At 36.9% G+C, this 16,299-nt stretch overlaps 1 protein-coding gene across 3 annotated transcripts in view; it reads right to left on the bottom strand.

Moving 5' to 3' along the window:
- Positions 1 to 16,299, bottom strand: part of GAS2 (growth arrest specific 2) — a 119,869-nt gene that overhangs the window by 38,423 nt on the left and 65,147 nt on the right. For all 3 annotated transcript variants that reach the window (XR_004323114.1, XM_032488375.1, XM_032488374.1), the window contains one exon: positions 10,147 to 10,254. Coding sequence is in view for 2 of the 3 variants with exons in the window: in XM_032488375.1 (XP_032344266.1) it covers positions 10,147 to 10,254 (108 nt within the window). In the remaining variant the exon portion in view is untranslated. The remainder of the gene's footprint in view (positions 1 to 10,146; positions 10,255 to 16,299) is intronic.

The raw sequence follows: 16,299 nt of genomic DNA, 5'->3' as shown, positions 1-16,299 counted from the left end.
AAGAGGAAAATCTCACAAACTTTGTATTTTCACATTACTATATAATGCAAGGCAAATGACCCTTAAATCAAAAACATAAGGAATATCTAGTGCTTTCATTTATGCTAGATTTTTTTAAAATTCGAAGGGAAATTTTATTGTGTAACATTTAAAATATATGGAATTTAATATATAAAGTGTATAATATGATTTAACACTAGATCAACCCCTTACTAATTGGATTACCTTGGGATAGTTGTTAAATCTCTATTATCTACAGTTTCCTCATCAATAAGGTGTGTAAATTAACAATCACACTGATTTTTCCCAAAGAGCAGTAATGAAAATAAAATGAGATAATGTATACGTAAGTGTACTTTACAAACCATATAAAAGTAAAATATACTCTACCCTCCAACAAATAACGGGATAAAATTAGTTAAGAAAAAAAATGTTATTTAAAAATTACTCAAAATCTATTTTTAGGGAAACCAGCTTTCAAAAGCAGTAATTGCTATGCTAAAAGTTTTCACTTCACACTTTGTCATAAGTCTAATTTACATCCTTTAATAAAAACATTAAAAGGTACAAAAGGCAATCTTACCTCCCTACCCTGACAGCATGTTCAGAAAATTCTCTCCTATATAATCAAATTAAGGGAATTTAATCTTAACTACGTAAAGGCAAACTGGAAGTGGAAACATATAATTGCAGTAAATTGAGAATATTCCTTATATTCTGATCCACCAGATAAAGTTTTGCTTCTGGAAGACTTTTCAAGCCTGGTCAATATATTGGAAAAAATCAGTCAATGTGCTGCACAATGTAAAAACCATTCTAGTTAGTTTTTCTGAATTTTTTAAGGGGGGAGTTGTTATTGTTTTATATGATATTTTGTTTCCTAGGTTCTCTCTCCTGACTCTCCATCAGGGATTGGCTATTGACTGCCGTGTTTTACCAAAGCACACCAGCAAAGGAAGAAGCAAATTAGGGGCTGTGCATTAAGTACAAGTCAATTATTAGCAGATGTTGAAAGGCTGAGCAGCAATACTCACAACACGACATGCCAAGGGACTAGCTAGTCTGAAGTAGAATGAAGAGCACATAGTTAAAACCATGGGCCCTGAAATCAGATAGGTTGAATTCAAAGAAAGGTTTGGACTCCTACAGCTGTGGGACCTTTGGTAAGTAATTAACTCCATAATACTTGTTTCCTTATTGTTATAATAGAGATAAAAATAGTGTCCATCGCAGAGAATTGTGAGGGCCACATAGAAGAACCCAAGGAAAGTACTCAGAAAAGCACCTTGACACACAGAAAACACTCTGAGTGTTAAATAGTATATGTAAAGAAATGCAGACAAAAGATTTATTTTGCTCACAAAATTTTTGACAAGAAATTTAAATTCCTGGCACAGAAAAATCAACTGGAGGTCTCTTTTAAAATCAAAATGTCAAATCATTGGACTAATTATGTGCCTTTCCCTAACCACACACATACACATGTTTGTGTATATACACACATACATGCACATACCACTATATAAGACATATATGTATGTATGTATGTATGTATGTATGTATGTATGTATGTATGTATGTGTGTGTATATACATATATGCAGCAAATTTCTCTCAATGGCAGGAAAGCTATAGCAATGCAGAAATCGGGAATGCAGATCATAGAACCCATGCATTTCCTCAATAAAGCCATTTAATTTTCCAGTGCTTCTGTGAGTGGAAATAATTTTTGATTTGTGGCTAGTGAAAAAAATTGTCCATTTATTCTAGATGCAGCAGAATGGCGAAAGCAAATGATCTGAGGTGAAATAGAGTCACATGTGTATCGCACAATTTAAAAGCATGGTAAACCTTTCTAACCCAGCTGGAGACGAGTAAGAATGCTTATCAGTTCAGGACAAAGGCAGACACAATATTAAAACATCTATTCATTGCGAAGTGGCCGAGAGTGGCAAATTTTCAGGGAAAAAGGATCTTTAGTTTTGAACTCTCATTTCTTTATTGTTCTTCACACTTGATATACTTCCTAACAATTCAGTGGAAAGAGAATCAGTGAATTCTCTAACTTAATAGGAACGTAGATAATGGCCCAGACATATTAATGTTTCCATTCTTCTAAGAAATATCAGACTGCATTTTTTTTTCTCGCTTTCAAAAGTGGTGTCAAATGTAGTGTTAGGTGCAATCTTGGACAAAGTCTACTTTAAATTTTTTTTATGTTTAAAGGCTTTCATCTTCAGGGAATACATCTCAGAAAGGCAACATCCCATGGGCTGATTGTTTTTTTTTTTAACCGAAATGGTTAATCACTATTTGTTTATTTTGCATTCATCCAAGAAGAATGCCTTTCTCTGAAAGAAGAGCTTAGGAAGACTTATTAACATTTGCTAAGTCCTTTGAGAGATGTGCTACCAAAGTGTAAATTATATCCAATTACCCCAGCCTCATTGAATATGAATAAACTATAAAGAAATGAGAGTGTCTTTAATGGAGCAAAGATATTATTTAAAAATATTTTAAATCTGGAATTGAAGTGTTTGAATACTTGAAATGTTGTTGTTTGCTTTTCTTGAGTTAGTGCTCAGTTTTGAGGCAGCTGGCAAAGAAAGGGACTCAGTCTGGAAATAAGCATATACTAATAATAGCCATGTTTCTCTCACCGTGGATTAGAGCACTATAAATGTTCTGAGATTTTACATATATCAGAGGCAAATATGGCCATATTTCTTTTCCTAGAAATGAATATAAGCTATTAGATAGTTTTGAAATCATAATCATTGCTCCCATGAATTACTAAATTAGATGAAAGGTTTATATCCATGTTATTAAAAAAAATGAATTTTCAACATTCAACTGCTGAGTAATGGCTGTTTGTGCAATATTTCCACTAAGATAAATGAATGTTTTACTCCTTACTATGTGCTTAAAACTCTTTTGCATTATTACACAACAGCCCATTTTTCATTATCAGGAAATGTATGCAATTTGGACCATGCTACTTTTTATTCACAATAAATCAATATGTGTCATAAGGGCAAAAAAGGAAGTAATATTACTGGCTATCAGTGGACCTTCCCTTAGAGCAAGTCCCAGAAGACACTGCCAGGCTGGGTTGCTATAGCAACAGAGCTCTGGTACCTCTCTTGCTTGGTTCGTTAGAGTGAGTCAATTTTTACCACACAGGTGTAACCCTGAAGAATTTTTATGGTAAAGAAGAAATTACAAAGAACCAGTAACAATGTGTGTGACCTTTCCATTGATCTGCGATGATTTAATTCAAAACCAGCATAAAGACAGTGACTCCACAGTATTTCCAATTAAAGTATTCATTGCCTTTTCTTACAGCCTCTTAAGTAGTCACATTTCTTCAAATGTGAAGACAGGGAAAAAAAGAAACAAACAAAAAACCCTGAATCTTTAGAGTGTTAGCATGGAACCTGATATGGCTTTCCCCAACTGTGAAAGTCAGCTATAAAAATGTCTTGAAATAATAATATTAATCTGCTTTAAAAATATCAACAATGAGTAGGAAGACTCAAAGAAGACTGTACTGGCAATATAGAAGAATTGTCTTCTGACTTCTACCAAAAAGATATCAGGACGGAAAATAGTATATCTTACGATGTAGAGAATTCTAACTAGTTCTGTGCCTATTAAGATAGGCCATATAGACAAACCATTTTGAACAGTGTCTGGCATACAAGTAAACAGCTAATAAATATTGTTATGACTTTTATTACTGTCACAATGCAGGCAGGAAAGCGAGTTACATTCTTGTCCTTACAGTGCAGTAGCACTGTTGATCACACAACTGCAATGTCCTTTGTGTTCTGAATACTTGTAAAGTAAAAATGGTATAAGGAATACACTGCTATATAGTTAAGCTTTAAATATATTGCAAAAAAGGTGCAAATCCTTTTTGGAGGATTAACTTTGTGAAAAAAAATATGTGCACTTAGTGGACAGAGGGAGGCAGCCTGGAATGGAGTGTGTTATGGGTTTGGGAGTCAGGACTTCAACTTTATCATACCCACTATTGAAATCCTAAACCCTCTAAGTCTTTGTCTTTTTATCTGTAACAAAAGGATAAAGACATTTTCCCAGCTGAATGGCGGAGAGGATTCAGTGAGACAATGTATGTAAGGGACTTGTTAAAATGCCTGACACAAATGACACTTACTAAATTTTAGCTGTCTTTCAAGTCTTCCAGTCATTTCCTTGAATCATAATTTCTAAATGGAACTCAGAAGTCAAACTGAATATAAGTGCAATATTTCTTAGCAGTTCTTTAATATACATAGGTTCTAACTTGGAAAAATGTAGAAAACTTTTATTTCAATATAATTCTATGTTACAAATTATGTTTGAAGTTGACTTGATTAACAATGCCTTTTCCAAATTATATTTTCATGACCTCCTAGCCAACCATGATGCTCTGGGGAAAAAAGAAAAAGAAAAAGAAAAAGAAAAAGAAAAAAAGGTGGGAGAGGGGCCATTTCTATGGTCAGATCCACTTGGAAAATGCTATGTAATATATCTCATTCTAATGATTAATAAATCACATTAGCATAGTTAACCCCCCAAGAAATCCCAGATAATCTCAAATAAATAAATCAGTATTGCTTAGTGGTAAAAGAATGGAAATTCAGGAGTTCAGCCTTTGAACTCCATTCTCACCACTCAGCAACTCATAATCTGGGAAGTTACTCAACCTACATATTTTCCAGCCATAAAATGGGCATGGCAACAGTGTTCACCACACTGGAATGAAAGATTAAAATGAGATACAGCATGTGCTCAGGCACAGGCTAATAGAGCCAATTATCAATAAAGAAGTTATTAAAAGAAGCCTGTTTAAACCCTATACCATGATCCTTCTTCTGTATGAATAATATTATTAACATCTTCTGGAACCATTATTCATTGGAACACACTTTGAACAACACTAAAATGCCATGTTAAGGCAGTGAAATTTGTAATTAAGTAAAAAATTATTCATCTTATTGGCATCCAAAGCAAGTAGCCCCCAGAAAGTCAGCTACCTCACATGTGACCCCACTGGCTTGTTCTGATGTGCTGGTATTGGAACACTGCGTTAAGTATAAAAGTCTTCCCCCTGTGGATGCTCTATTCATTAGAGTCATTTACATTTCATGCATTAGCACAGATCGGTTTATCATGCTAGATCATTTGCATGTCACTAACAACTGAGTCTTAAAGGGAAGGGATAATAAAGGATTAAAGCTTTCCAGACCGAGAGAGAAAACTGAGCGTATGATTCACTGATGGGGTCAGCAAAGAGAAGGGACAGTATTAAGGTGGTTATCTGTGTCCTAGTGCTAACCAAACACAGTTTGAATGAGTTTTCGAAAGAGAGAAATAAAATAGTAAAGGAAGACAAGGCAAAGTGAGCGCTTCATCCAAGGAAAAATACACCACAAGTTTCAGACAAGATACAGAGTCCTCCCTGGTCTGAGTAACACCACGGTTCCAGTAAGCCTCCATGTCCTTTTATAGGCGATCAGAAGCTTAGGCAAAGGGCAGAAAAAAGAGCAGCCAGCTAATTAATCTGACACCTTTTAGAAATCCTTTTACTTATTCTTACATTTGCAACTGTATTAAGTTGCTGACTTCTCTTCTTTTAAAGAGTTCATATTTTTTAATGTTGTCATTGGAAATAAATGCAGAACAGGAAAAAAAATCATTCACTCATAATTTAATGCCCTCTGAAAATTAAAAACTCTTTTCAGTTATTCCTGGTCCTATATCATTTCTGCACAGAGGTATTTTTATATGTAAATACATTTCAAGCCTGAGTTTTTTTTCCAGTTAACATTACATATTCAGTATTTCCTCACAACAATATAAAGAAGTCTTCGAAATGATCATTTCTAGTACCTGAAAGGTTATATTCTTCCATGATGACACCTGCAAATGATTTCTAATTGTGTTGTTATAAACGAATCTCTTCCTTCATATAGTTCTTCCTTCCTTTTAGATTAGTGGTTTTAAACTTTAGTCTCCACCAGGATCACCTGGAAGGCTTGTTAAAGCGCAGGTGTCCGGGCCCCGCCCTCAACGCTTCTGATTCAGCTGGCCTGGGGTGGGTCCCAAGAATCTGCATTTCTAACAAGTTCCCAAGAGATGCCAAGGCTGCTTATCAGGGGATCACTTTTAAAAATTACCATCAGATTATTAACAGAATAATATCATTGCTGAATTGGGGTTGACAAATCGAATACTATAGACATTTTTATGACATCTAAGATAAATTTCTAAAATCCTTCATACCAGCTTTTACAGCTTTATATTGCCAATGGACTTCTTGATACTTGAAACCTGGGTAGATACCAACTAACCGAATAAACAAAAGAACAAAGGCAAATTCTTAACTTCTCTCCTCCTCAAAATCATAGCATTATGCCTGAGACCTATTTACCTTTCAAAGATACATAGCATGGCTAAATGGTAACATCCAAAGCTCCATGACCACAGAAATTAGCAAGGAGGTTTTATCATCACTCAAAAGTCAGTGAAAAATAATTGATCTATTTAAACCTTGGAGGAGACTAGCTTTGGATCTACACTACACAGATACAAACTAGCCGCATTTAGCTTTGCTTGTCCACCAGATGGTTCAAAAACAATGTTGCACATTGAAAGGTGTAGGACAAAAATCTGGCTTTGAGAAACTGTTTATGATAAGCTAAAAACAGGATAATTCCCACTTTGGCAGAGGATTAACATGTTTGCCTAAAAGCCACAGTCAAAAACTTCAGAGGTTTTCCGTTGTACTCAAGGATTCTTTATATTTGGGTAGAGATTACTCCCTTGGCTTTAAATGGAGACTTATGTAAACAAACATGCCCGTGGAAGCGTACAGATGCATCTACATACGAAGGCATTGGATGGCCATGTATGCAAAGTATTTGTTCATCCATTGGTTCCTTAAAAACCCGCAGATAACACATATGCTTAGCAAAGGTAACCTCTGCAGAGACTGTCTTCTGGGCTCTTTCTCTGTAATCTGCATACATTCTTTTTTGTTGTTGTTGTTCTTATTTGTTATTGCATTGCTTTGAATGCATAAAGAGAAGATGTGTTCAAATACACAGTAATCATAAAGCCATACATAAGTAAGCAACTGGGTGTTGTCAACAAACCTTGGAATTTGGTTAGCCCTAAAATCATGAACTCTGGCTTATGTTGAGAAGAGTAAATGGGGAGTAAACGTGTTAGATACAAATTTATTACGAGGATCACGTATTTATGACTTTCCAAGGAACAGTGTCTTCTATGTCAGTGTTTTGGTGATTGTTCTCTCTTTAAGTAAAAGTAAGTCAACAGTCTTAACAGCCTGAAAGGACCCTAAATTGTTTTTTGCACCGACTGGTTCATTATGGCCATATGCAGACATGGCTGCTCTCAGGATGGACAGAAAACTAGGGGATAAATGCTAAGATACCACATATATTTCATTGCCTGTACATTTTATAAAATAACATGCATAAATGCATCCCTTATTATATATTATGTAATAAATATGACCATATTTGGCAGCCTCCAAAAAGAGGACAAAGTTTAAAATACGCTAATGTGAAAAATACAGACTTCAGAAACCCAGCACAGCAACACAGACACTGTGGGGCGATCATGCCCCTAGTATGTCTGAAAATTTGACCAAAGGCATTTTCTACTTAATTCAGGTGTTTAGAGAAACTTAAAGGATCTTTAAGTTTGATCATTTGAAAATCAATACCTCTTTTGTGAGTAACACCTGCCAGTTCCTTACAATGAGTTAGTACAGAATGACAATCAAAAAAAGTAGTCCCTGCCACAAATCAAAAAGTACTCGCCAAAGTGTGCACACATCAGCGAGACATTTCCAGTTCATCCATTCAGTACAGAGAAGGAAAAGGGGAGAAAATGTGCGCTGATGGGTGTGTACGGCCCGCCTGTGAAATTTCAATTCCTGAACTATCGGGGATGAGAGGTAAAAAGTTTCCAGGGATAACCAGATACAAGAAAAGAAATTTTTGTAGAATCCCTTTACTCCATCAGGGTGGGAATGAACCGCTGGCAAGTCGGAAGGTAAGAATTTCAATGAATACATGTTAATGAGCATTTTCCCCTTTTTATGACGAATACTTTTCATTTGCAATTTAAGCAGTAAATAGAAAGTTTCTTTTTAAAAAATTGAGATTTGAAAAAAAAGGGCTAATTTTAAAGTGAAACCTGTTGTAAAATACAATACAAATTATATGTGGATGGTGCAAAATGAGAAAAAGTGAATGACTAAGGTTCATTAAAACCCTATTTTAAAATATCTGTCACAGCCACGACACTGTAACTTGCTCGGCCAGTCAGTCAATAACCACATGACAGTTAACTCTCTTACTGCAAGCTTACCTGGAACATTAGAAGCGAGAAACAGCACATTATATTCTGCTGTGGTAACTGACATTAAATTCAAATGCTATCACTAAGGAATTTGATGCATTTTTCTCAACAAAGTAAGTCTCAGTTCCTCTATAAACAATACATTCATAGATTTCACCAAAAGGAAACCATTGTCTGAAAAGAAAAATGGAATATCAAAAATATCTTACCTGTTACATATGATATAATAAATGTTATTCACATAGACTTCAAATTCTTTGACAATTGACTAAATATGGAAGACCAGATACAAATAAATATATGCAATATATATTTTTGCCCAAAGATAGGTTACAGCAGAGGGGGAAGCATCTAATTTATTAATCATGTGTTTTGTCAACACTGTTACTATAAAAATGAATGAATGATTGTTTAAATAAATCAAACCCTATGCTTTGATTCTAGGCTCGAGGGCTGAATCTTCAAGAAGCCTGAGTTTCAACTGAGAAAGGTCAACCTGGTAAAAGTTAAACACATCTGTGGAGGTCATGCTAAATCACTACTTCTTAATGTGTTAAAGTGAAAGGAGGCAGTTTGGCTAAAATAAATGTGCTTATTATTCTTGTAATAAGGAACAATAAGTGATGACTGGGGCAACTGGCTACTCCAGTGAGGCCATTCTTCTAGATTTGTTCTCAAACCCCTAAAACGAATACGTCATTCTCTCTCTCTCATTGCCATTCCAAAGCAAGATAGCAATTATTACCTGGACATTTTTTTTAATCAATAAACACTGACTTAAAACTAGATTAAAATACAAAGTTATTGACATTATTTTTGAAGGGTGATTATGATTAAACTTTTCTTTAAATTACATGTGGTAGAGCCTTTAAAATAGTCGTACAAAAAAAATTTCAGTCAAAAGTTGAAATTAAAAATAACTCTACACTGGACAAAATGTCTACTGGGCCATCACTGATTTGAGTATGTTAAGAATGTTCATTGTGCTAGATGTGCACATTTGACTTATTCAGCTCTACAAAATCAACAAGCAAATACTTTAACTTATTCAAATGAGAACAGAATACAGCTCCTCTGACTCAAAACCTCCGTTCTTTAGGAAATGACTAAAAATAAGATAGAAAAATGCATTTATAGATTTCTAGGAGGATGTCAGTGCTTTGTTTTTCACTTATTTTTGAAAAGAAGAATTCTTGGTCTTAGGAAAAGCCACAAACTAGTTTTGAGAGGTCGAACTCTCTTGATTATTCACAAAACAGAGGGGAAAGGCCTGAAATACGACTTTACTGAGCCACTAATTACAGCCTAAATTTGTTCACGATATCTCGTCCGAGTTTTAATTAGGATGACTGTGAAACGGATGGAGACCACCAAGTCATTCACTGGCACAGGCCCGTGTCTCTTTATTCTAACCCAGAAAACTAGTAAAAATTGGCAGTCGTCAGGTGAAACTAAATGTCTAAACAAAAAAGGAATTCGTTTTCTCTTCTCTTCCTCATTCTACTTGCTTTCTGTTTGGTGTGAATGTTTGTGTTACGTAAAAAGGATAAAGTTCTCTCTTTTTAGCCCTCGGTAGTAATTATGTATGATAATAAAAAATGTTCATACCTCATGTCTTCAAAGCCAACTGCAAGCACCGGAAGGGAGATGCCTGCTTAGTGACTGGCCACATTTTCCCTGGAGCACCCCACTCAGTCCTGTCTGTGCTCAGAAAGGACAAGCTGCCCAGTGGAAAGGAAGACTTTACCCTAATGAAGAGGATCTTCTCCCCGACGCGGTACCTTCCCTGAGAGAGCCTCTCCACACAGAACTTGCTCGGGCATTTGCAGGGAGGATCTTCAGAAATCCGTTTCACCTAAAGCAGAAGAGGAGGCTAGTTCATTCTCCTTAATCAGCTTCCATTTAGGTTAATTTGTTCTGCGGGTTCAAAGACCTCTGCACCATTAATGCTTTTAAATTTGTTCTATCTCAGACTATAGACATGATGTGAGCACAGAAATATCACATTAAATCTTAACTATGGAAAGGTCAGGCCCTGGAGGCACTTTGTGAAAGCCGGTAACTGCACTCAGGCATGAGCTGGAAGCGGACAAGGATAACAATGCTGGAGGATAATCATGAGCAAATCAGCCGGCGGTGCAGGAGTGATGGGCTGGGTTCTCGTGTTTGGAGTATTGAAAAAAATCATGCACACTGAGTTGCCAAGATAAACATATTGAAAACTAGAACAGAATGAATGTTAACATAGTGTATATGTTTTCTCATCACAATTTTAATATTAATATTACTCATTTTCAAAATAATGAGAATTTTAAAATTATTATTTTAAATGAGACTACTGTTTCACCTTACTTTGAACTCTGAGCCAGACTCTCTTTAAGGAATCATTTTTAATTCATCCAGACTAATCCAGAAATTCACTCCATCTCAGTAACTCCCACCTGACAAAACCTATTTCTGTAGCAGTATCTTACAGTTTACATGTATTTTGTAGAATCCATGTATGAAGGTCAGATTTTCTCTGTTTTGTCTACCTCCATGCTCTTTATAAAATACATAAACTAAATGATAACTGAATAATGCTTATAAATAGTTGTGAGTATTTTTTAAAAAATTTATGGGGGGGAGGTAATTAGGTTTATTTTATTTATTTTTAATGGAGGTACTGGGGATTGAACCCAGAACCTCATGCATGCTAAGCACACACCCTACCACTGAGCTATACCTTCCCCCTAAATAGTTGTGACTATTAAAGACAATGTATAGTCCATGATTTTAAAAATAAGGTTTAATTTATTTATGCTTTCCTTGCTTGGGAACCTGCCACACTGTATCTCATAACTGTCCTCTCTTCAATTAACCAACCAACCAAACAACCCAAAAGAATAATGCCTTGTGTTTTGAGTCAAAGTTTCCATGGAAGACAGATCTAAATAATGTGTAGCCTGCATCTTAGAAGCTAGATAGAACACATTTAGATTCTGAAGGAATTCGCTTGGACTCCCCTCACCCCAATTCTTTCTTCCACAGAGATATGATTCCTCGAGTTTTGTCATCAAAGAAATTCAATCGTTTCTCCAAATAATCCAATACCTGACCTCAATCAGCCTTCCACTAGACAACAGCTGTGGGCAGTGTAACACAAGAACTCACTTGCAGGCTGGTGTGTAGGAGTTAAACAGCTTGGTTTCCCTACCATCAGCAACGTTCCAGAAAGTATGGAAGCACAAGGGCAAAGCTAGAAAGAGTGGGTTGATCCTGAAGCAAAACTTACCTTAAGAACTAGACATAATGATGCCTCAGTGAAGACCTAGCAAGGAGAACCAACACTACTGCTGGGAAAAAGAGAATCAGTTTCAGGATGCATTTTTTCCATCAGTCCCTTCTGGAATTCCTACTTCTGCCAACATAGCAGCCTACAATTCTTTGTGCTTATTTGTGTCACAGTACATTGCATCTCGGTGGTTGGTTACCCTGAGTGTCTCTTTGCTAGATTGTGAGTTATTTAAGGGTTGAGATAGTGCTTCATTACAGCTTTAAATACTCGAAATAAAGCACAGTGCCTTAACAGCATGTAATATGTGTTCAGTAAATGCATATTGACACAACATTGTAAACTGACAGTAGTTCAATTTAAAAAGGTTAAAAAAAATGTATTTTAATAAATAAGTGAATGGACAAATAAACTTAGGGACCTATACAGGACACGGTCAGGGGGGGATTAGTGCAACCAGTTAAGACTGGATTCAAAGAATCTTAGAGATGACATTCACTGAAAAAATGAGAGAGTTGCCTAACATTATTACATTAGTGATTAGGCCCATGTCTTTGAGTTCTGAATCTTTCCTACCATATGATACTAGGTCCACAGACACATCCACCCATCTCCCCAGTATTCACAGAAATCTACCCCTAGGCAGTTTTTGAAGGGATATTCTTAAACAAAATGGTGATGACAGAACAAGAATTACAAATGTCAGGTAATAGTAGTGTCATTCCCCTCCGTAATGCAGACCACATTCTGGGGTGGGGTGGGGCCACAGGACCGATGAATGTGTGCTGTTTTAAGTGGTCCTCTCTGTGTATCTCTTTCTATACATATTTATAAAAATGTTTTCAAATATTAATGTATGTATTATAAATTGTGTTTATTGCATACATTTCTGGAAGCAGGACAGGATTCCTTAGCACCACAATAATTCCACGAGAAAAGAAGGAATGCAGGAAAGGCAGGAGGGTGGGGTCAGGGAGGAAGGGAGAAGGACTTCGGCCACCCTGGATAAACCTGATAGTCCTGCATCCTAAAAGCACGCAAATGTTAGCCACTATATATAAAAACAGATTAAACATATTTCTTCTGTACAGCACAGGGAACTATATTCAATATCTTGTAATAACCTTTAATGAAAAAGGATATGGAAATGAATATATGTACGTATATGCATGACTGGGACATTGTGCTGTACGCCAGAAACGGACACGTTGTAACCGACTCTACTTCAATAAAAAATAAATAAAGCACAAGGCCTGAATTTTAGGAGAGTTGTGCTTGGCGCAGCTTCGTAATTGAGCAGACAGTAAATTGGCCTTCAAGTGGTTCCTCTCCCAGGAAGTGACAATCACAAGTATGTATGTATGGAAAGTTTCTCCATCTTGAAGTGTTCTTAGACCAAACACAGAAACCGTTGGTATCAAATGAAATAAAACACAAGAAACACTTTCTCAAGAGGCCTGCCCTTCTCTAATACCTTCCTAAGCTTGGAAAATATACTTGTGCTGTTTCTTTTTCTTTTTCTTTTTTTTTTTTTTTAATCAAGGGCTTTTGTGTAGTTGTGAGAGAGGTGCAGGCAGAAATGGAAGGGCGAGGCCAGACTGTGGGTAGTGGAAACAGATTGTTAAGTAAACAGTGACTGATGACATCTGTGCTTCTTCCATTACCTCGGGAGAAGTCAGTCTGGCAGGTGTTCTGTTTTGGGCCAGGAATCCAGCCAGTTTTCTGCCGAAATGGGATTTCAAGAGGAGCCTGATTACTCAGAATTATACTATCTCTCATCCCCAGACTGAGGAAGTTGATGGAGGAGAGGAAGAAAGTAAGAATGGTTTCTTAGAACTGTATTCAACTCTTTGTGTGGGAACGGGCTCCGTACAAGGGAACTCAACCTGACCCCATCCCTGTCTCACGGCTGAGTCACTCTGTCAGGACATCTGGGGAATAAATTAATCTGAATAGACTCCACTGTGTTTCTCTCAGGATGTTTCACTTGATTAAAGAAGGTGGGAGGTATTACCCACATAAACGGTCACCAAGTTTTTTTTTTTTCCCCCAATATTCCACGATTCTCCTAAGCACCAACCAAGGAAACATGAGGACACATTGAAAGTTTCACAACTGACAGTTATTGTTGAAACTGTTCGCTGGAATATGACATCTTAACACAGGTCCCTGTCTCTCTCTTTTTCTTTTTTCCTTTATTCTTTTCTCTATTTTTTCCTTTTCCTTCTTTACTTCCCTTCATTAGCCTCTTTCTTTTATTTTTTCCCTCTGATGTAAATAATAACTTTGTCAGTGTAGAAACAGCCACTATTAATAAGTAAACACAGGAACTTAGCAAGCAATCTTTATGTTATATCCCTACTTTAAAGCATATATATAAAAAGACCAGCAAAAAAAAAAAAAAAAAAAAAAGGTGGGGGTGGGTATAGCTCAATGGTAGAGTGCATGCTCGGCATACATGAGGTCCTGGGTTCAATCCCCAGTGCCTCCATTCGAAAAGAAAATAGCAAATCACCCGTTGGAGTGCATGAATTTCAGCCTCCCTCTGGCTATACACGCCTCATCTGCAGTGAAGCAATTGTCATAGGAACTATTTCCTTTTTCTATCTGACATGCAAAGCTTTGATTTAAACCATTAGTGCAGGGAAATGGTTTTTCTCTCTGTCCCACTGTCCCTGAAATAAAACACTTCAACGAAAAGCTATCACTTACACAGAATGCAACCATTTCAGTGCTAATTTCCCCAACATAGAGTGAAGGAGACTGAAAGAGGCTGCTGTGGCCAAATAAGCATGGAAAATTCCAGGTTAAACAAGACCTTATGGAATTCACCAGTGCCTTTGATATGCCAGGGTGCACTGCCAAACGCTAGGTAGGGGCTACAGTAAGCTGTATGTCTCAAACTAACCTAAGCATGGAATTCTTTTCCCCGTGGGGCATCTGGTGGTGTGAGTGTCTGACTAAACATTCTTTGAGGAATGCTGGTTTAAGGGCTGTGAACACAGTACTCCAGCTGGCAGCAGTACAGAAATACCCACTTAGCACATTTCTTCCATCCAATGAAAACCTCTTACCTAGCAGATGGTTATGTTCCCAAACTCTGTTTGATAAACTTTAAAGGGGGTTTAAAGCTTCTCTGGAATCCCCTTAGGTGTTTCCAGCTGAGAGACAGAAGTTGGAGTAGGGCAGAGCAACCCCGGAGTGACAGTCTTGCCATTTTCATGAGGACCTATCTCCTTCTGCCTCTCCTGAACAGGAGTACTCCTAACACTTGCCCCAAATCCCTTTCATTGTTGTTTCAACACCTTCTGCCTCCTGTCCTTTTTCTCCCCTTCTCAAGGAAGAGGGATAGCTACACGTGAGACAAGCTGGTAAAGAAAGGGAACCATTCTAGCCACTTTTCCCAGGTTCAAGAAATTGGCTTCAAGCAGCAACACCTCCTCCCTCGGCAAAGCTACAGCGGAGCTGAGAAGTGCCCATGGCTGTTCCAAATGAATAGAAACAGGGAGACTCCTTTTTAAACTCTGGTTACCCACATTGCTAAGTTATCCAACAAGCACGGTGCTCGATATAGATGGATGAAGTATGGCCCTTGCTTTGAGAACAAGGACTCTACCCAGAGAAGAACAGGTGTTTATGCCCAATAAGGTAAACACTTGATTAAATATATAGAAAGTATTGGGGGACCAATGCCTAATTTGCCCATTTTACCTGGAATGAGAGATGCCAAGAAAAGCTTTATACAGAAGGCCAGGGAACCTGAATTTTCAAAGATGGAAAGGTGTCTAAAAGCAGATTTCAAAGATGAGTCGGCAGAAGCTGGGTGAGGAAAGTTAGTGAGGAAAAACATGGGGTATAAAACGTCCTTGGGAATTTGGGATTAAGTACAGGTTTACAATAGACACATCAGAGTGCAAGGTTGGGAAAGATAAAATGGGCCAGAACGTGGAAGGCTTATATGTGACACATACATGAGTGTGGGCTTTACCCTGGGTATGACAGAGAAAGCCTATATAACTTGAATCAGATCTGAGTTGCATTTAGTTGATCACTCTGGTAGCAATAATGTTTGTGGAGAAGAATATCAAGAACAGAGTGGTCAGTGGTGTCAAACATCAGAAAGTGGTCTCTTAATTTGAGGACTAAAAAAATTCACTTGATTCAGTAATTCATACATTAGGAGATTAAGGGTAGTGCCAGCCAGACCTCTGACTATAATGTATTAAAGAAAGTGAATGGAGGTAACAGTGGAGAGGAAAAGGGCTTAAGATCAAGTGTTGTAGGCCCAGAAGAACACATTTATAAGAGAAAGACTAAAAGGAACATCCTACTCTAAAGTAAGTCTAATTGAAAAAGTAAATAATTGACAACGAAGAAAAATTATTCTCATCAATATATAAATAATGCACCATTAGCTACTATTAATACAATGTTATTCAATTTCCTCGCAAAATAAAAATGAAATATTATTATGCAAGGCATACACCCAATCCTTAAACACAGTCCTGTGATTTTTAAAAACCCTTTTAGGTGCATTCTATTAAAATGTCCTGCCTATTCTTTAATTTCTGAGTGAACCGAACAAAGGAGAACTAAATTAAACTGGTATTGGTTAAGACACCTTGT

Source organism: Camelus ferus, chromosome 10 (assembly GCF_009834535.1).
Source record: "Camelus ferus isolate YT-003-E chromosome 10, BCGSAC_Cfer_1.0, whole genome shotgun sequence".
Lineage (NCBI taxonomy): Eukaryota > Metazoa > Chordata > Mammalia > Artiodactyla > Camelidae > Camelus > Camelus ferus.
Note: the sequence above shows the minus strand (reverse complement) of the source record. Positions and strands in the feature narration are given on the sequence as shown.